The sequence below is a fragment of the Lactuca serriola genome, chromosome 2 (genome assembly GCF_051521515.1).
Source record: "Lactuca serriola cultivar US96UC23 chromosome 2, Lser_US96UC23_V15, whole genome shotgun sequence".
Classification (NCBI taxonomy): Eukaryota; Viridiplantae; Streptophyta; class Magnoliopsida; order Asterales; family Asteraceae; genus Lactuca; species Lactuca serriola.
Window position 1 is genome coordinate 27,449,967 of NC_136409.1, and position 23,059 is coordinate 27,473,025.

The 23,059-nt window shown below is 31.2% G+C and overlaps 1 protein-coding gene across 1 annotated transcript; it reads left to right on the forward strand.

Moving 5' to 3' along the window:
• The first annotated feature begins 5,726 nt into the window (after positions 1 to 5,726).
• On the forward strand, positions 5,727 to 6,473 carry LOC145090258 (uncharacterized). Its single transcript, XM_079028557.1, has 2 exons — positions 5,727 to 6,248; positions 6,332 to 6,473. Exons 1-2 carry the CDS (start codon positions 5,874 to 5,876, stop codon positions 6,377 to 6,379), a joined length of 423 nt encoding a protein of 140 aa, XP_078884683.1. The 5' UTR covers positions 5,727 to 5,873; the 3' UTR covers positions 6,380 to 6,473.
• The last annotated feature ends 16,586 nt before the right edge of the window (positions 6,474 to 23,059 follow it).

Consider the following 23,059-nt stretch of genomic DNA (forward strand, 5'->3'; position numbering starts at 1 on the left):
CATTAACATCTATACAATTGAAATCTTTACAAATACTAGGCGAATGCTTGTACGTTGCGCAGAAACGCCTATATAGTTAAAGTCTTTATGTATATATATATATATATATATATATATATATATATATATATATATATATATATGTTTTTTAATATAACAATAATGTTGTTAAATTTGATATAATAATTCATATATTAAATTGATATAATATATTGATTATTTTGAATTGTATGATAATATATACATCTATTATAATTGCATAATTTCAATCGTTTGAATGACTTCTAATTCTGAGTTACACATGAATAAAATTGAATATAATATATGGTTTAATGTTATTTATAGTTGTTGTTATTGTTAATTAATTTTTTAAAATTTATTTACTTAATGTTTGAATTTCTATCATTATAATTATTTAAAACTTCAAACATTGTTTTTTATTTTATTTTAAAGGTAACAATATAATCATTTATATACAATTATTTTTAACTATTGTTATTGTAAGTTATTTTAAGCTACTTATTTGAAAATTTTTAACGATTATAAAAATATCTTTATGAAATATTTTAATTAAATTGGGATTACAATTTAGTTTTTGCATTTATCACTTATTTACAAAATATTCTTTCGTTTTTTAAGTGAAACTGAAATTTATATTTAAGTTGACATTGTAATGTTATATTTAAATTAATAATGTAAGTATTATGCCAAATTTGTTCAAAAGTTGTACCTTTAAGTTGATAATGGTTTCTATACAACAACATATTAAATCTAATAAATTAAGTATGATATGTTAAAGTTTAAATATATAACTTTATAACTAGAAGTAAAGATATTATTTTAAAATTGAAATTTAGTATATATTTATGATTACACTTTATGTTTGATATTTGTTTAACCTTATTAACCAACTTATAATCATTATTTGAAAGAAACTACAATTAGTCACTTTTAAATATTTACAAAATATTCTTTAGGTTATTTAAGTGAAACTAAGATTTATATTTAAGTTGACCATGTACTGTTATATTTGAATTAATAATTTAAGTATTTTATAGAAATTGTTCCAAAATTATATCCTTAAAATGATAATAGTTTACATCTAACAATATATTAAAACAAATAAATTAAGTATAATATGTTAAATATTAAAAAACATAACTTTATATGTAGAATTAATATATTATTTTAATTTTGAAATTTAGTTTATATATGATTACACTTTAGGTTTGATATTTATTTAACCTTATTAACCAACTTATAATTATTATTAGAAAGAAATTGAAAAGTCATGAAAGTTTCAAATGAATGTGGTGAAAGGAAAAATTCTTCCTTTATAATATAATATGATATGATATGATGATATGATATAGATATAGAGAGATATGTTTTCTTAAATATAACGATAACGTTGTTAAATTTGATATAATAATTCGTATACTACGTTCATATAATGTATTGATTATTTTGAACTATATGATAATATATACATATATTAAAACTATATAATCTCAATCATTTGAATGACCTCTACCCGTGGGTTACCCATGAATGAAAATAAACAATAATATATGGTGTAATGTTTTTTTATAGTTGTTGTTATCATTGTAATTATTTAAAACGTCAAATATTTTTTTTGTTTTTAAATGTAACAATATAATCATGTATATAGAGTTATTTTTAACTATTGTTATTCTATGTTATTTTAAGGTACTTATTTGAAAACTTTTAATAATTATAAAAATATCTTTAGGAAATATTTTAGTTAAATTCAGATTACAATTTAGTTTGTGAATTTAGCACTATAATTTATAATTTTTAAGTATTCATAAAATATTCTTTCGGTTTTTTGTATGGAACTGAAATATATATTTAATTTGACAATGTAATATTGTATTTAAATTAACAATTTAAGTATTTTATCAAAATTGTTCAAAAATTGTAGCTTTAAACTGATAATATTTTAAAAGTTAAAGTCATAAATTTATATATAAAAGTAAAGATATTATTTTAATATTGAAATTTAGTTTATTTATGATTACACTTTAGGTTTGATATTTATTTAGCCCTATTAACCAATTTATAATTATTATTAGAAAGACACTCAATTTATCACTTATAACTATTTACAAAATATTCTTTGGTTTTTTTCAAGTTAAACTAAAATTTATATTTAAGTTAACCATGTAATGTTATGTTTAAATTAACAATGTAAATATTTTATCCAAACTGTTCAAATGTTGTATCTTTAAATTGATATTGGTTTACATACAACAATATTTTAAAACTATTAAATTTAATATAATATGTCAAAAGCTACAGACATAAGTTTGTAAGTAAAAGTAAAAATATTATTTTAATATTGAAATTTAGTTTATATATGATTACATTTATATTTATTTAACCTTATTAACCAACTTATAATTATTATTAGAAAGAAATTGAAAAGTCATGGGAGTTTTAAATTAATGTGGTGAAAGGAAAAACCTTTCCTTTGTAAGTATCATAGGCGAATACCCACGCGTTACGCAGAATACAACAATATATTTGAAATGTTTACAAATATATGTTTTTTTTAAATATATCAATGACGCTGTTTTTAGCTCTTATATAGTAAATTGGTATTAACATTGTTTGTTTTAAATTATATGATAATGTAGACATCTTTTAAAATTCTATAATCTCAATTGTCTCAATGGCATCTATGTATGAGTTACTCAGGGATAAAATTCAATATAATATATGATTTAATGATATTTATAGTTGTTGTTATGATTAATTAATTTAAAAAGGTTTATTTGTTTAAGATTTGAATTTCTATCATTGTAATTATTTAAAACATCAAACATTATTTTTTGTTTTTATAGGTAACAATATAATTTTGTATATAACGTTACTTTTAACTATTGTTGTTGTAAGTTATTTAAATTAACGTTTTTGAAAACTCTTAATTATTTTAATTTGGTTTCAGGAATTTTACTTTTTTAAAATTTATTTAATGAATAATGTTGGATTCATTGATTGTAATTATTTAAAAAACAGATATTGTTTTTGTTTTTAAAGATAATATTATAATTTTCTATATAATAATGCTTTTATCTTTTCTTATTGTAAGTTATTTTATGTTACTTATGTGAAAATTCTTAATAATTATAAAAATAGTTTCATGTTTTTTTTGTTAATTTAAGATTACAATTTCGATTTAACACTATAACTTAAAACTTTTAACTATTTATAAAATAGTCTTTAGATTTTTTTTCAAGTTTAACTTAACTTTTGATTTAAATTAACTGTTTAACATCATATTGAAGTTAATAATTTAACTATTTTGCATAAAATCATAAATAAACAAAAATTTTGACATTAAAATGACTATTATTCACATAAGACAACAAATCTAAACTAATAAATTAATTATAAAATGTTAAACAACTAAAGTCATTATTATATAGATAGAAGTAAAATATGATATTTTCATATTCTAATTTAGTAAATTTATTATTAGAATTTAGTTTTTGCAAATTTTTAACATTATTAACCAATTTATAAAAATTATTAGAAAAAATTGTAAAGTCATGGAGGTTTCAAATGCATGTGGTGCAAGTAAAAATGTCTCTTTTATACGAACACTAGACGAATTCTTGCACGTTGCGCAACGTATGTTAAAAATATAGTGTTAAAATGTTGAAAAATATATGTTTAAAATGGTTATGTTATTGAATTAACTTTGACATAATATTTTAAACAATATTATTCATTGACATAAACCCACATTCCTCATTAATAAAATTATCTATGCAAAAATATTTTTAACAATTGTCATGATTGATTAATTTAAATGTTTAGTTATGTGATTATATTCTAATTTTAATAATGATGTTTATTTAAAATACAATGTATTTGTTGTTAACGTTATGTGATTTATAAATCGATGTTATTATCATTTAAAACTATTGTTATTTAGTTTTAAACCACTTATTGTTATTAATAAGTTAAAAAAGACTTTTAATAAACACTTTATATTGCTATTAAAATGTGAAAATAGACAATTTGCACTTCAATAGAGACTTGCATAGATAATATGAAATATCCATGATTTTTATAATTTGATCTTATTATTTATAATTATTGTTCATTACTTTTAAAACCACTTATTATTATTAATAAATGAAAGAAAACTTTTAAAAGACACTTCTTATTATAATTAAAATTTTAAACATATACTAAAATATAAAATGATAAGATAGACAATATGTATTTTAAAAGAGACTTACATGGATAATATAGATAATAATGTATATCCATGATTTTTAATTAATTATTACTTTGAAGCAGGACAAACATACAAACATATATATAATATTTTATTAAATATTATCTACATTACTTTCCATAACATTTGATTGATAACATGAATCTAATATAATTAAATTAAAGTTTCAACTACAACATACAATGATTGTCGTAAAAGAATACTTAAACAATAAAAATATAAAAAGAGATTTAGTATATAACAAACTTACAAATAAAAAACTTTAACATAATAACATGTCTCGAACAATGGTCCAAAGCCCTTATACCAACACAAAACCTTTAAATTTGTTTTCTTTCTGAATTTTGTATGTTATTTGGATTGGTGTGTCTAATCAAAAAGAATGACTTTTTTATACTAGACTATCAATTTATTAAACATATTATATAAATTATAAAACATTTCATGATTTGTGATTAATTACTTTGAACGTGAAAATGTATAAGAATTTTAAATGCATCAGATGATATGAAAAATACCTCATTTACAAGTATAGAATATATATATATATATATATATATATATATATATATATATATATATATATATATATATATATATATATATATATATTCTTTATTAGAAAGTTATTTTGAATTTCTACGTATAAGGTAATTTATGAATTTAGAAATAATTTTATTTCTTGCTTTTTGTGGAACCAAACTCGGAATAGAATTTCATTTCTATTAAAATCTTATGAAATACTACGAACAAAACATACTCTTAATTTCATGCCTACAAAAAAACATCGTCGAATTGAATTCATTCGAACTTTAAATTCCAATACGGACAGATTATAAAATATACAATAAAATAATACATCTCAAAATAACACACGTGAAATAGTAAAACCAATATGTTAGTAGGGGTGTGAAATCGAGTCCTTGTGTATTTTTTCTTTATACGGCACGACATGGCAATATTTTATACGACACAAACAAGACACGATACGATATCGTGAAAACACAGCCTGACACAACAAAAATAACTTAAAATAACAATTAATTTATTTAAGTAATACTTTATAATATATACTTCATATACTGAGATATTGAGATTCGTAATACACTTCATATATTGATTTATTAATAAAATAATTATGTTATAAAAGTAATATGGTTTTTGTAATTATATTAAAATTTTTGTATGATTGTAGTCTTTAATTTTTTTTTTATTAAAATGCCATATATTTAATATTTTAATCATCAATACAAATAAAAACCAAATTTTTTTACAGGTCATACAAAATTACGACCCATACCAAAAATTACCTGGTTTGATCTGTGGCTATTTTATCTCCTCATAAAATCTTCAAATACAACGATATTTTTATTTGTTTTCCAAAAGATAAGATAATATAGTTGGGCAAAGTATCATGATTTGGGCACATGGTTAGAGACAAGAAAGAACTTGATTACATTCTTTTGTTAATACTCTCATGATGTAATCTCCTAGCAAAATAGAATAAAACCAAACTCTGATTCTTTTTATACAACTCCCCTTGTGACACCCATAATAACAGTACACTTCCCGGAGACAATTCCAGCCCCTAAACCAAGACATGTTCAATCCTCAAAAACACAACTTTGTCATACAAATACGAGGTTCTAACCCTCCTCAAACAAATCCATCTCCAACCCCTACCTTCTCATCCATGAAGATCTTCAACCGCTTTCGTCGTATTTTCATGAGGTTTATGTTCTCTATCCCATCCTCTAAGGCCACCACGAGCAGTTCAGGTGGTGGTTCTGCCGGCTTAAGAAGGCGATCGTGTGATCGGCCTGATCCTCCAAGGTCTTCGTGCAATTCTTCTTATTATTCTTCCAACACCCATTATAACGAAGCTATTGCGGATTGCATTGAGTTTTTTAATAAGTCTTCTTCTTCATCTTCGCCTTCTTTTTCGGAAGATGGAGGAAGGAAATCGGATTTCATGGTGTGAAGAGTATATTTCGTTTTCTTTTTGTTATTTGATGTGTTGTAACTATGATATATTAAATAATGAAAACCTATGTGCAGGTACTTCCTTGTCTTGTCGGCGGGTTAAGAGGGTATGCTTTGTGTTGATATGTCGTTTAAGTAAATTTATCTAATTCACTAGGCCTGTGTGAGTGATTAAGACTTTCTCATGATAAAATGGAGGTTATGAGTCTAAAACTTATCCTTGGTATATATATATATATATATATATATATATATATATATATATATATATATATATATATATATATATATATATATATATATATAGTAATTAAATTACTATAAACGTGCCACAACACAATTATATTCTTTATGAGTTAGTCGATGTTAATGCCTATATAAGGAGAGAGGAAAACACATTGATTTAATTAATGTGCTTTAAGATTTATGCTTTCGAGTTTTTTCCATATAAAATAAACAATGAGGCGGTTCTAGAATATGAATGTCTGGGGTGGGGGGGAACAAAATATTCAAATACAAAGTATCTTTACTCTTTAGTAACAATTAATAATAATGTGGCATAAAAGTACTTGCCCAGGGACCATTTCTGTAAATAATAGAAGCTTACCAAATTGGTGTAAAAATGTCGAGGTACAATGAAAACTAAAGAGTTTAAAAAGTTCCAGTTTTGATTTACCGAAATGAGACATGAAAATTAAATTAAGAGGTCTATATTTTTTTTAGTTGGGTGTTCACTGGAGAAAAAATAGAAGAGAGTGGGTTTTATTTTATTAGTTTTTTTCTTCAAAATGCTAAGACACCTAAATTTGGGTGAGCAAAAACTCACTCCTAGCCGACAAAACCATATAAACGCAAAATAAAAAGCGAAAACAGAAAACGAAAACTAAATAAAAACTGTCGGTGCAGTTTTTAGTTTTGCAAAGACCCGCACCGAACGACACTTTATGTGCGTGTCTATATATATATATATATATATATATATATATATATATATATATATATATATATATATATATATATATATATATATATATATATATATATATATATATATATATATATATATATATATATATATAAAGGGCTGACCCAATACATGGGCGAGTTGGGCCGTAGCCTAGGGTAGCAAAGAAAAAGGCTCATAAATTTGATCCGGTAATTAATATTGTATATACAATTTGACCTAAAGTTTAGTCCTGGTTCAATTCAAAGGCGTTTGGTGGCGTCATCTTGAGCATGCAATCATCTTGAGAAGCCAATTGTCATCTAGAAAAACGCGTTGTCCAAATCGAGGAGCAGAATCTTTAATCGGCTGAAGAGCTGATCCTTCTCGTTATAATTTCTCTACTTCTCTCTTAAACCTAGTGGCTACTACATAGAATGTCTTCATTTCTCATTCCAAATTAGGATTTCTTTATTTTGATTCTTTACGTTCTCATTCTTTACTTCACATAACCACAATCCTGGTAATATGATTTCTGAAGCATAGAGTCACCCAAAATATGAAGAACTATGAGGTTTTTGATTTCTAAATTCGGTTTGGGTGAGTTTGATTTCTGAATTCTCATTTTTCTTGTTATGTTTTCTTTTCTAATTCCAACTCCTGAAACCTACTACACCCAATTTCTCTACTTCTCCTTCTAATTTCTAACTCAATTTCTCTTCTACTCATTCTAATTTCTGACTGGTTTATGACTTCCATTTTTTTTTCTGTTTTCTGAAGCATGTACCACAAAAATACGAAGAAGCTTGAGGTTTTCGATTCTAAATTGTGGTTTGGTGAGATGGATTTTCGAATTCTGGTATATCATATTCAGTTGTTTTTTTCATTCCAATATCTGATGTGTTTTAAATGTTTTTGTTTGTGTGTTTCAGGAGTTGGATTGTTTGCTGGCTGTTGGAGGATGATTACAGTAGAAAGAGTGAAAATCGATTACATTTTTGTTCAGATTAAATTTCTAGTCTTTATAGTTTATTTCTAAACTTTTGTGTTCTGGTCAGATGTGAAACAAAAGGCATATAATTTTCTTTTCAACTCATGTTTAGGATTTTCTAGAGGAAAGAAAAGTTATAATTGTATAAATTAACTTCATTCATCCAAGTAGAAACTAGTTTTAAAAGTAGACGCCTATTTCTGATTCTATTATGAGGTCATAATAGAAAAGAAGTTGTCCAAATAGAAGCTTCTAAAATTGTATCTACAAAGTACCATGATATAAGAATGATCGAATGGATCAGTAATTTTTAGCATCCAAATTTTATAAAAAATTGATTATTATCGAATAAAAAAAATTTTGCTTCAAAAAAGGCATATAGATATCGTTTTAAGTGATTTTTGTTGGTTTTTTTTCCATATTATTTGTTTGATCATAAAATTTACTGTATTTAAGTTTTAATAATTTTTATACAAACGTTTTCTTTATCATACGACATATACAAAAGGGCAAAAAATTCTATTTTCGCTCCGGGTAGTAAAAACCAATGGACCGACCCTATGTGTGTCTGTGTGTGTATATATATATATATATATATATATATATATATATATATATGGGAATGTTCACTTGTTATTAAAAAAACATAGAAATCTTGAGATTTAACCTGAGCCATATGTTTCTCATTGCCGTTTTAACGCTCCGATGTATCGGCAGCAACGTGTTATGCATAATCATAAATGATTATATGGCAAAGAGATATAATCACAAATGATTATACATGTTTATATGTATATGTCTGATCATAAATTATTATGCATATATGCATATTCACAGATTAGGTAATCATATATGATTATAACGGTTAGTGGCAGAAGAGGTGGTGGTGGCAGAGGTGACAGTAATATAAGTGACGGAGGTGGGAGTGGTGGTGTTCGTTGGTGGCAAAGGTGGTGGTTGTAGTGGTGGGGAAGGTGGCGGAGGTCAAAGGAACAAGCATTTGAATCTCAATATCTTTATTTTATTTTGAATCTCAAACATCTCTCTCTCCTTCTCTCTCTTTCTCTCTCTGATCTCTCTCTCTCTCTCTCTCTCTCTCTCTCTATATATATATATATATATATATATATATATATATATATATATATATATATATATATATCTGTGTGTGTGTGGGTGTGTGTATGTGTGTGTATGATTTTAAATCTTCTTCTGTATATGTAGTATTTGTTGTGTATTATATGTCTATCATGTGTTTTAAAAATGTATGTTTCTCACATATGTCCTCGCAAACGTTAAGAATTACGTCTATATCCTTTCAATGTTCATAATTACGTATATATATCCTTCTTAACCTCTTAAAATCAGATTTATATCCAATCTTATAATTTAATGAGGTATTAATCAAGTTAATACCAAAAAATATATTTAAAAATCAAAATAAAAGATGATTGTACTAAATTACCCTTTCAAAATTATTAATAAATAGAACTAAATAGACTTAATTAGCATTTAACCTAATTAAATATGTCAAAACCTCAAACACCTCAAAACTAAACCTCAAAAACGTGAAATCTTGAAGGCTTTCATCACGTTGTTTTCTTCTTCAACCCGTGAGAACTTTTGCCTTTGTTTATTCGAATATCGTTGCTACAAACATAGTAATAAATCACGTTATTTCATCACAATAGGTCAATCTTGTTCTTCATTCGATTAATTTTGGTTTTTGATTAACTTTTTGCATTTGATTAATTCGATTAATTGTTGGCTCTGCATTCAATTATGTTTGGTTTGCAATAGATAGTTTATTATCCTCCTCTTTGATGAGTAATGAGGTTGATGCACGGACATGGGACATAAGTGCTCACTCACCCATTATTGAGTAAGTTTTTATCAACAATGAATGACACTTTATGTTTCCCTTCAATTTTATTAACTATTTTTTTTATTGTGGTCATCAGACAAGTAATATCAGAATTCAAGTTTAAATTGAAATATGGAGGCTTCTTTCTATTAGCTAGGAACTCATGTAGGAAAGTGTATTGCTTTGGATCTACAAAATATTTCTATATAGACACATTTTCATACGACTTAAATCATCTAGTTGAAGAGGTGAAAAAACACTATCCATCACAAAGCGGTATTGTTTTGTCAATAGTATTTGTTGACAAATATGCAAAAGAGCAATGCTTTATTGAACTTGATAATGATAAGAGCTTCATGGTGATGCTAAACATGTATGATAAGGAGAAAGAAGTAACAATTTATGCGACAACCGAAAAATTAAGGTATAACCCTAAACCGTTAAGTTGTCAAGATAAAGTTCTTGATGAACCTGATGATGAAAATGAGACACACTCAGTTTGTCCAAGTCAAGAAAGCTATCATAGTCTTCATAGTTCCGATAACGAATATGAGCTTCTAAATTATGGGGAAACTTATGCATATAGTAAGATGAATCAATTTATGAAAGTGAATTCTAATTTTCCCAGTATAATTGCTTTTAGAAGAGCATTAAACCATTATGCACTAACAAATGAATTTGAGTATGTCATTGAGAAAAGTGATTTGACAAGACTCGCAACATGTTGTGGAGATAAAATGTGCAAGCGAAGAATTCATACTTCTATTACACAAGATAGGGTTACTTTTGAAGTAAGTATAAAATTTAAGAAATACTACATTCGTCGACATTGTTGTTATGTTAACATAATTATATGTATTTTTTTCAATTTTGTAGGTAAATAAATTTATAGAAAATCATTCTTGTACTCGAAGAAACAAGATTGGTAACAAACATGCCACTCAAGGATGGATTGCTGATTTTGTTACCGACAAGTTGAAATCTGAAGGCGATGTCTGTCTCGCCGACCTAAAAAAGTGGCTTATGCATACCTACAATGTTGAAGTACTATATATGAGAGTCTTTAGAGGAAGTTAACAAACTTTTATCGATATGTATGTCAAGTGGGATGACTCTTATGCAATTATATATGATTTCAAACAAGAACTTGAAAAATGAAACCCAGGAAGTGCGGTGGAGATTGATTTACAGACATTTGGTAAAAACAAACATTTCCTACGCTTTTTTTATATCATTAACAGCATGCTCTAATGGGTTTCTTATTTCTTTTCATGCTTACATTGGGCTTGGTGCTTGTCATTTAAAGGGAAATTTAATGGTGTGTTAGCCGCTGCCACAAGTATCGATGGTAACAATGGTATGTTTCCAGTAGCCTATGGTGTGCTTGAGGAAGAGAATACATAATCATGGACTTGGTTTCTAGCGTCACTAAAAAAAAGCGATTGGTACACCAAATGGTCTTGTTATCTTTTCTGACATGCAAAAAGGCTTGGAATTTGCTATTACACAGGTTTATCCTAATATTGAGCATCAAGAATGCATAAGACATTTATGTAGCAACTTCAAGAAACATTTTCGAGGTGACTCTTTCATGAGCAAACTATGGGAGGCTGCAAATACCTACATGGACCAAATCAGTTATGTTTTTGTGCAGAAGACCATTTTTAAATGTTATTCTGAAACATGGACTATATCTATAATGTTTTTCTGAAAGAGGGGCCATATGTGTAATGTTTTTCTGGAACATGAACAAAATCTGTAATGTTTTTGTGCACAAGACCATTTTAAATGTTTTTCGGAAATACGGACTATATATGTAATGTTTTTCTGAAACAGGGACCATATGTGTAATGTTTTTTCTTAATCATGGACCAAATTTTTAATGTTTTTGTGCACATGAACCTTCAGTCAAGTTTCTTTTTTTTTTTTTTTTTTGTTATTTGGACCATATCGGCAATGTTGTTTTTTTTTTGTTCCATAAAGAGCAATTTTGTAACTTTGTTTTTGAAACAGGGACCATTTTGTATTGTAAATTACTATTTCAGTAACCATAGAACAACATCATGAAATATATGAATTTGGAGAGTAAATAATGAAATGACACCAAACTTAATTTTTGAATGGCTAAAATGCATTAAGTATTAACAGCAACAACAAAGTTACAATACAGAGATAACAAAAAGTTACATAAATTAGACGAACATAATATAAAGAATCTTTAATAAAAGACCAACAACAACAACACTTTAGCATCATCCTTTGAAATAAAAATCCTTTGCTTGCCTTTTATTATTTGGATTTTCAAAAGAAGCAATCTACTTGTATTCGTGTTTCCAATATAGCACTCTACTTATGATATGGTTTCTTGATCCGGACAGAATTAGCACCCTACCTCAAAAGCATCACTCTTTTGCATCAACTAAGATTGACATGTCATGATAACAATGTATTTGTAGCTTAAAGTGCAGAACTTGCACATATAATTATAAGGTACTTGCATAGGGATGGAAGACCAGAATTATAGCTAAAGTTAACTAGGTAGCCACTTGAAACAATGTAGATTACGTATTAACTTTTAAACAACACAACCTCTTTATAGACAATAGATGGTTAAAAGGTTAAAAACTCATTTTTTTCCATTGTAAAGAGATCAACAATATATGAATATAAAGTTTTGTAATTCGATTCGATGATGTAATGACAAAGTAATACCCTTTGGCTAAGTAAAGAAAGTGAAGAAAATGGAATTTATTTATCTTTTCAGTTCACACCAAAAAATACTAAATATTTTTGAGCGGTTCACTTTACAGCAGGTAATATAGTTTGTTAATCGATTGTACCACACATATTGTAACATAAAATTTAAGCAAAACATAATGAAAAGAAAAAGATTCTATATTTTTCTCTAACCTGTGTAAAACTGAAAGCGGGTTGAAAGAATTTCTTACAACAGGAGAAATAAGGGAGGGGCAGTTTAGTCAAATGTGGGTTCCGCTATGAATTTCATTCAATTCAGCAAGTGTTATTTCTCATATTGTCTATTTCTCTTTATTGTTAGTTATTGCTTATCAGGGTATACATAGTATGAAAATTTAGAAGAGAAGAATGAATAATCACCTGTAATCCAACTAACATACAGTCTCTAACTTCCAAGATAACATTAAGACCTCGGAGTGGAAACGTTGTCCGTGTCAAGAATCGGGGATCCTAAGCTAATATATACCCTAAAACATTCAAACAATAATTTTGATATTTTGAAACCAGGAAAGACGATCCTAACCAACAAAGTAGGAAATTAGGTACAAATGCAAAACCCTAACAACACCAAATCACAGGGAGATCAGAATCCGAGTTTTGCCTTGGGATTTTATGTTTATTGCAGTACGGGAAGCTGACGAAATTGGGGTTGAGACACATCTTCGGCTAAGGGGTGAGGATTTAACTAGTAGTAATCGGTGAGAATAGGAGGGGGGAAATCGTGGGTTACAGTGATTTTTTCGTGAACAGAGGAGGTTGTACCTAAGTCACAGCGATGAAGAGTTGTCGTCGAATTCGATTTTCAAAGTATCTTGGCATGAAGGCAACACTGGTTTACAGGTGATGGTCGTAGATAGATGGTGTAGGAGAGAAGAAGGTGATGTAAACGGTGAAAAGGATGGTATATGAATCGATTGAGTAAAGAGAAAGAGGCCTTGAATTGAATTATTAGTTACACGTAGACCTGACAATTCGTGTATTCGTGAAATGAAAATGTGCCAACCACAAATTTAACTCGAGACGATTACGCAATGAGAAAATCTTTATCTTAATTTTTAAGATGTATTCGTGTCGTGTATTCGTATCGTGTCGTGTCTCTCACAGATTTGTGTATCCGTGTCTCGAATTGCCAGGTCTAATTACACGTTTAATTGATTAAAATTATTTTTGATTTAATTGTAAAGGGTATTTTGGTAAAGCTATATATAGTTTTGAGTTTTATATAATTTTTTTAATATTAAAATCCTATAATTCTAATTAAAATATAGGGTTGGATAAATACGTAAATGTTATAATTTTGGAAGCATATATGTGAAATTTTCCAAAAATAATTGAATCCAAACCAACAACTAAGTTACTGTACATTTGTTGGTAAAAGAAAATTAGGGAAATTACACAATTGACTTTTATGGTTGGGGTAATTGCTTATTTGGTTCCTAAGTTTTTTATTTTTAAATTGGACCATACCAAACTTTTTTTTTTTTTTTTTTTTGCATTGTTGGTCATTGTATAAAAAGACTAATTTACCCTTTACCACTATATTTTTTAATATATTAATTATTGTTTATAACTTTAAATATCAAAATTAGAGTTGACAATGGGTCGGCCTAGTTTGGGTTTGGGTTCAACTCATTTATTAATTGGGTTGAAAATTTTAATCCAATCAAACCTGTTTATGTAAACGGGTTTAAATTTCCAACTTAACCCAACCTTTCAAAAAATATGTTGTTACAATTGTCGGTGGCAAGAAAAAAGATAGGCAAAAGTGTGTGACCTAAAAATAATGTCAACTCTCTAGAAACTTTAAGGATTTAGGATGCGCATTTTTTAAACATAAATATTGTTACACCATTGTAATTTATAAATTAATACTTAGATTAATACATGATGATATTTAAATAGTTATTAAATTAAATTTATATTAAATTTAAATGGGTTGGTGGGTTGAAAACAGGTTGATAATTTTTACCTAACCTAACCTACACTACTAGAAAGCAGGCCTTTAATGCCATGTGATTTATGATACGCAAAAGTGTGTGACCTAAAAATAATGTCAGAACTCTAGAAACTTTAAGGATTTAGGACACGCATTTTTGCGTGCCCTAAAATTAGTTGCAAAAAAAAGCGGTGAGGGTGCTTATTATAAAATGTGTGTCATTCAAACATGTCATTTTATAATTTTTAATGAAACACATGTTCTTTAGTAACAAGTGGGAAAAGAAAAGCCCAAAAATAAAAAAGCCCGCTTTTACTTCCCTCTTGCTGGGCCCAACACTCCTCCTGTATGTTGTGGTAGTCTTGAAATTCGGAGGTGTGCTCGGCGACACCAGTGTTTATCTCGTCTACCTCTTCTTAAAGGCTTGTGTAGTGGTTGTTTAGTCGTGCAAACTCATCCATATAAATGTTGTGCTCAAGAAACGGAATGGGGAGAGCTGAACTAGAGGTGTCTGGGGATGGAACAAGGGGTTGGGATGTAGTGGTAAGGGGTCTATAGGTCGCAGTAATACCCAAATTGGACGTGAGAGTCCAATTAGTAGATGGGATGCAGCTGGCTGTGGCGAGTATCTTCTTGTTTCGACTATCAATATACAAGTACTCTTGACCTTCAACGGTCCAATGAACGTCCTCGTTCAGTTTGTGGTGAAAAAGATGCATATTGTCCAAAAGTGAGGAAGGCGAAGACCAAGGTGTTTGGCTATTTTATCAATGGGATTATTAGGAAGGCGAAGACCAAGGTGTTTGGCTATTATCGAAACCATTCCGTCATAGTGAAGTTGACCACCATTGCTCATGGAGTTCTTGAGAATCTTGAGAATCTTGAGAATCACGCAACACCCAAAGTGACGAACTTCTTCGGGCTTATGAACCATGCACCATAGTACTTATAGCTCTTTTTGTTGGATTTGCTAATCTCCTCTTAAGGAAATAAAAGAGAAGCGATGATTCGATGTGTGGCTTTAAGAACTGGGTGAATGATACTAGAAGCTTTGACATTACCAGAATTATATTAGCTTTCACAACAGATATTACTCCAAAATTCCTTGCAGTTTTGGTCAAACGTGGCATTCATTCTACCCTTTTCCCAATACATATCTTTCCTTTATTGTGTGCACCAATGATGTCACACAGAGTGTCTACATGAATCTGATGGGACTGGTTCAGTAGTTCGAAGGAAAGGAAGTGAGTTTGGTAATCCAATGTGATAGAAGATAAGAGATCTAACATGGGTTTTTGATAACTTAATGCATGCAGATTAAAGAGACCTTCCCACCCTATGTTACTCAAGAGTTTGTGAACTCCTTTGTAGATGTGGAGGACTTTTAGAGCTTGGATATCCACAAAATTTTTTTTCTCTATGGATAATACTTGCATACACCATTTCTTGTGGATTAGACTAAGAAATAAGACCAAATTGGTATGGATTTTCTATAGGATCTTGGTCATGCTCATCATGAGCCTCTTGACCACCCATATTGGAAGTTCTAACACGAGCTCTTTTTCCATGGGATGTCATTTTCCAATGAAAGCAACAAACTTTTTTTTCACACTATGTATGATAGAGGGACAATTTCAAACACTAGAGCACACACAACAACAACCAATCTCACCCAATTTGACTCCAAAGACATGAATTTAACAATATGCACAAGGAAAAAGGTTGGAACAGTTATACCAAATTTGTGCTTGCAAATGGATTTTGAGTGATGTCCAATGCTTCCCCAATTCTTCCATAAATGTGAAACCCAAAAATTCATGGGAGGCGTGTATTTGAGTTGCTTTACAAGGAAGATGAAGAATGGAGAAGAATTTCATACCTTGGAGCTTGAAAAATGGAGAAAAATTAAGGAAGATGGAGCTTTTTGAGAGGTTTTTTTGAAGGGGGCAGTAGGGAAGAGATAAGTCGCATATTTTTTTGAGTGGAAAGGCAACAAAATCTAGTTTTTTTATTTAAACGCACAACTCTGTTTTTACGCCTACACGGGCCATGTAAATGTAAGGTATAATTTCCATGGGCCGTGTAAATGGTGCAATGGAAAAGCATGAGTTGTTTGATTCCACGAGTCGTGTAAATGATAGGCAAAAGTTTACACGGTCGTATAATCTTCTGTAAAAGCAACAAAATTTCTTGATTTTTTTTTTCAAATTTCAAACCGTAAATCCTCAATTGTCTGAAAAATGATTTTTAAACCTCTTTGGAGATGTAAAACAACTTGAAAACATAAAACTAATTTTTTTTTTAACAAAATAGAGAATTAACGAAAAGTGAGAAATACCCCCAGGTTGCCTCCCGCTTAGCTGCCCGTTTTTAATGTCGTTGGCTTGACTTGGCCCCTGAATATGCTTCATTCTTGGTATGTGGGGCTCTCAATCACCTCGATCTCTTCGTTCTTTACTTGGAATCCATCATGATACAGTGTTAATCTATGCCCATTGACTTCAAAAGTCTTCCCAGTTTGTTGGCTTGTGATTTCCACCACACCATGGTCAAAGACATTTGTAACCACAATGGGACCAACCCATCTTGATCTTAGTTTCCCTGATATCAACTTGAATCTTAAATGGTAAAGCAACACTTTTTCATCTTCTATGAAGCTTTTTCGAGAGATCATATTGTCACGATAGGACTTCGTCCTCTCTTTGCAAATCGTTTCGCTCTCATACGTATCATTTCTGATCTCCTCCAATTCTTGAATGTTCAACTTCCTCTTGTTTCCCGCTTCATTTCATTCAAGTTGAATTTCTTCACAGCCTAAAATACTTTGTATTCAAGCTCGATCGGAAGGCAACATGGTTTCCCAAATACTAGCCGGTATGGGGACATACCAATGGGGGTCTTGAAAGCAGTGTGGTATGCCCATAAGGCATTATCCAACCTTATACTCCAGTACTTGCGTTTGGATTGACTATTTTCTCCCAGATTCCATTGATTCTCCTATTGGAGACCTCTGTCTGCCCGTTGGTTTAAGGGTGATAGGATGTTCAAATTTTTCAATCACCTCATATTTTTTCAAGATGGCTTCAAGCATTCGGTTGCAAAAATGAGTCTCGTGATCACTTATAAGAGCTTTTTGAGTACCAAACTGAAAGAAAATGTATGCTTTAAGGAAATCCACAACTTTGGAATCATTAGTACAGGTGGCCTTGGCATCCACCCATTTGGACACATAGTCTACCGCCAACAAAATATATGAACAGCCAAAGAGGGCGGAAATGGTCCCATGAAATCTATACCCCACACATCAAATATTTCACAAACTATGATGGGGGTAAGGGGCATTTGATTCCTAGTACCTATGGACCTGGAGTTTTGGCACCTATCACAATGTGCACATAACACATAAGAATCATGAAAAATGGTAGAACATTAAAATCCGTTATCTAAGACTTTTCTAGCTGTCCTTTTGGTTTTGAAATGACATCCACAAGCATAAGAATGATAAAATTTAAGTATGGATTGTACCTCATTTTGCTTAACAGACCTTTGGAGCATTTGGTCCACATAATACGTCTAAAGGTATGGCTCATCCCATATCTACCTCTTTGCATCCTTCTTGATTTTGTTCTATTGCCAATGCATGGATTCCGGGTGAAATTGATTTGTGACCAAGTAGTTGACTATGTCTACATACCATGGAGCTTCCTTAGTAACGAACAAATGCTCATCCAGGAATGTATGACGGATTGGTATGGTGTCTTTGGGTGGTACGATACAACTTAGATGATTCGTAACCAAATTCTCTTTCCCACTTTTATCCTTGACCTCTATATCCAACTCTTGCGGAAGCAACATCTACCGTATTAACCTCAGTTTCGAATCTTTCTTGATTAGTAAGTGCTTTATAGCTGCAAGGTCTGAATAGATAATTACTTTGGTCCCGAGAAGGTATTGTCAGAACTTCTCTAGTGCAAATACAATAGCCAACAACTCTTTTTCTGTTGTGGTGTAGTTGGTTTGTGCCCCATCCAAAGTCTTGGATGCATAGTATATCACATGATGTGCTCGATCCACTTTTTGGTCCAATACCGCCCCGACAGCCGTGTTGCTCGCATCGCACATGATCTTAAACAAGAGATCCCAATTTGATGGTTAGATTATGGGAGCGGAGGTGAGTAGGACTTTCAAATGATCAAAAGCCTCCTTACATGGTTGAGTGAACTAAAACTCGAAATCATTTTGGAGGAGTTGGCACATCGGAACCGTGATTTTAGAGAAATCCTTGATAAAACATTGATAGAAGCCTGCATGGCCATGAAAAGAACGTACTTTCCAAAAATGTGTTCGATATGACAAACTTGTAATCACCTCAATCTTGGCATTGTCTATTTCTATGCCTTTTTAAAACACCACATATCCAAGTATCAAGCCCTTATCAACCATAAAATGACATTTTCATAATAACGACAAGATTTGTGTCAATGCACCTTTGTATGTTTTTGATGAGATTTTCCAAACATTTGTCAAAAGAATTTCCATAAACAGTGAAATCATCCATGAAAACCTCTATGATATTTCAACATATTTTCAAAATATGCTCACCATGCATCTTTGAAAAGTTGTGGGTGCATTGCGCAAACCAAAGGGCATGCGTGTATACGTAAAGGTGCCAAAGGAACTTGTAAATGTGGTTTTCTCTTGGTCTTTCGGGGCAACCAAAATTTGATGAAAACTAGAAAAACCATCAAGACAACAACAGTAGGACTTCCCGACCAATCTTTCAAGAATTTGATTGATGAATGGTAAGGGGAAATGGTCTTTGCGGGTGGAAGCATTCAATTTCCTATAATCTATACAAACTCTCCGCCCGTTTTACACATGGGTGGGTACCAAATCCCCCTTGGAGTTTTTGACAATTGTGACTCCAGCCTTTTTCGGGACAACTTGCGTGGGACTTATCCACTTACTATAAGAAATGGGACAAATTGCACCTGCATTCAAGAGCTTCATGATCTCCTTTTTCATGAGCTCCATCATGGGTGGATTTAGTCTCCTTTAAGCTTAGCGGGTTGGCTTAAAGTCCTCTTCCATAAATATTTTATGCATGCATAATTATGGACTCACCCCCTTTATATCTACAATGGTCCAATCAATGGCCTCGTCATACTTTTTCAAAAATCCAACCAACTCTTTTTCTTCTTCTTTTGATAACTTAATTGAAATTATCACTGGTAATGTCTCTTCCTCTCCAATATAAACGTACTTGAGATGGCCAGGAAGAATCTTCAAGTCAAGAATCGGTGGTTGTATAATGGAAGGAAGGAGTTTCAGATCATAATTTTTAGGCTTCATGCGGGGTGGTTCAACTCTCACAGGTTGCACTTTTTCCTAAGAGTTGATTTCTTCAATCAACTCATCCTCCAAAGTATACTTCTCAACGAGGCTCTTGATCCCTGTCTCATTAAAATGCTTGCTAAAGATGGTGGTTAACACATCTTGGCTTGACAACTCAAAACAATCATTAGTACATGAATCAATAACATCTATGCAGTTTAAGGAATATCACTAGGATAACGCATAACTTCAAAGATATTAAAGTTGATCACTTCACCATCGAACTCCATAGACAAGTTCCCATTTTTTGCATCTATTTTTGTTTTTGCGGTACTCTTGAAGGGTCTCCCCAAAAGTATGGAACTCAATTGTAGGGTGTTGTCATCACCCATATACAAGACATAAAAATAAGAGAGAAATAGAAGTTCATTGACTTGCACTAACACATCCTCCAATACACCTTTTGGGTGAACTAAAGACCGGACAACAAGTTCAATTATGACATCGATTTTTGTTAAAGGTCTAATTCTGATTGTTTTGTAGCTCAAATAAGGTAAGACATTAATTGATGCCCCAAGATCTAACATGGAATGTGGCATAAGAAGGTTACCCATTTTACAAGGAACCGAGAATACACCCAGGTTATTGCATTTCTTTGGTAGCCGTTTTTGTAACACGACGGACACGTTTTCTCTTACTTTCACCGTTTGATTTCCTTTGATCTTTTTTTTAGATGTGCAAAGTTCCTTAAGGAACGTAACATATCTAGGAATTTATGTGATGGCCTCTAAAATAGGGATATTTATTTCAACCTTTCGGAACATTACCATGATCTCGTCATTTTCTCATTCTATTTTTGTGCTTATTAGCCTTGAAGAGAATGGAACTGGCGTCACTTTTACTTCGGTGTTGATTGACTTCTTTGGCTTTGAGGTATCATTCTTTTCATCCTCTTTGACAGCTTCCTCCACTTAAATCTCCTTTTCTTCCTCTTCTTCATGTGGCCTTCTTGGTCCATCATAGCTTTTTCCACCTTTTAAGGTAATGGCACATGTATTGTGTTTTGGGTTCTTCTAGGTTTCAGATGGTAGCTTGCCTTGTGATTCCATCTTGCTCAAGGATTGAGCAAATTGTGCCATTTTTTTCCAAGCTTTTAATGCTAGCCTTGGTTTCTTGTTGGAAGCTTTGAGTGCTAGTGCCAATGCTTTTGACAATATCCTCTAAAGACATGCTTGATGAACCCGTTTCTTGAGGTGGTTGTTGTGGCTGCCTTGGATTGAAATTTTGAGGTTGAAAGGCGGCCTTTGTTGATGTTGAGGAAATAATGGTCTTTGTTGATAAATCCGATGTTGATTTCCTCCCCAAATTTGATTGTGGTTCCATCTTTGGTCACCCCATGGCTATTTGTATCCTCTTTGGTTTGACCCAGAATACACACCTAAGGCTCTTGATTCTTCATAATCCTCCTCTTGAAGTTAAGGGCGCATGTTGGTTGGGTGCCCCACTTGAGTGCAAACACTGCAAGGGCAGGGTGTGGGTTGCACACTCATGTATCTAGCTAGCATCATTACCAGTTTTGTAAACTCGGACAATTGAGCTTCAATTTGAGGAGTTTGGACTTCTTTTACACCTTGGGGTGCATCTGAGTACAATTCTTCATCAAGACTCAAATGCTTAGAGTCTTCTGTCATGTTCTAGATTAGGTTGCAGAATTTCAGTTGGAGTCTTGTCAAGTAAAGGTCCGAAACTTGATGCATTAAGAAACCTTCTTTCCATTGGAGTCATGCTTTCAATAAAGTATTAAAGGAGTTGATATTCAGTGACTCCATGCTTTGGACAACGGGCACATATATTTTTGAATCTCTCCCAATATGTGTGGAAGGTTTCTCTCTTATGCTGCTTTATTCCACTGATTTGCCTCTGCAGGGCTGAAGCTTTCATTTATGGGATGTATATGTCCAAGAAAAGGAATGCAAGATCTACCCAAGTAGTGACCATCCCCTGCGGGAGGTCATAGAGCCAGTATTTTGTTGCATATTGCACCTCGAAGGGGAATAACCTAAGCTTGATTTGATTCTCCGTGAGATTGTGTGACTTTATGCCGACACACACAACATGCAAAGCTATGAGGAATTTGTGAGGATCTTCATTTTCAAGGCCTCTAAAGGTTTGAAGTAGATGAATGGGTCTATATTTTAGTTCAAGGTCAGTAGCCGCTGGATAGGTGATGCAAAGAGGTTGTTGAGTAACCTCTTGCCTCCCCCATTAGCGAAGGGTTTGCTCGGGTGATGAATTTAGAGGACCTTGATTACTTCTATGGTTTCCTCCCGTTGTGTGAGTAGAAATTGAGGTTTCTATGGGTCTGAAGTTTGGGATGTTATTAGTAGGTGAAGAGAGTGGAGTGGTACTTATGGGTGACGATGCTTGAGGTGAGAGTCAGGGAGTTTCTATTTCGGATGCGGATACACTTGAGAGGGGTATATCTTCTCAAATGTTAGTGACTGGAAGGGTAGATGATGAAGAACTCCTGGAACCCGGTTTCCTCTTATGAAGCTTGGATTGCTTCCTTAACCTCTCTGCATTCTTCTCTATCTCTATGTCAATTGGCAATGGTGAACCTATACGAAAAGATCTAGGCATAAACAATTAGTAACACAGTGTCCCTGGCAACAACATCAATTTGTTAGGCATGTCAAGCCCAACAAATAAAGGGGTACAAATGACTCCAAAAACACTGCTACTTTGCATTAAAAATGTAATACAATGTAAGCATGATTGATTGACAGAGACACGTAACAAATGCTTATACCTTTTTGCGCAACGTATAATAATAGTCACAGAAAGAGGGGGTTTGTGTGCAATGATTTAAACAAGAGAATAAAGTAATAAGTAAATAATCGATTAATTGAAACAAATTCAGGATGTGTGAGGACTCCAACTCTATGCAAGACAATTTAGCAACGTGATTCCATGAATGA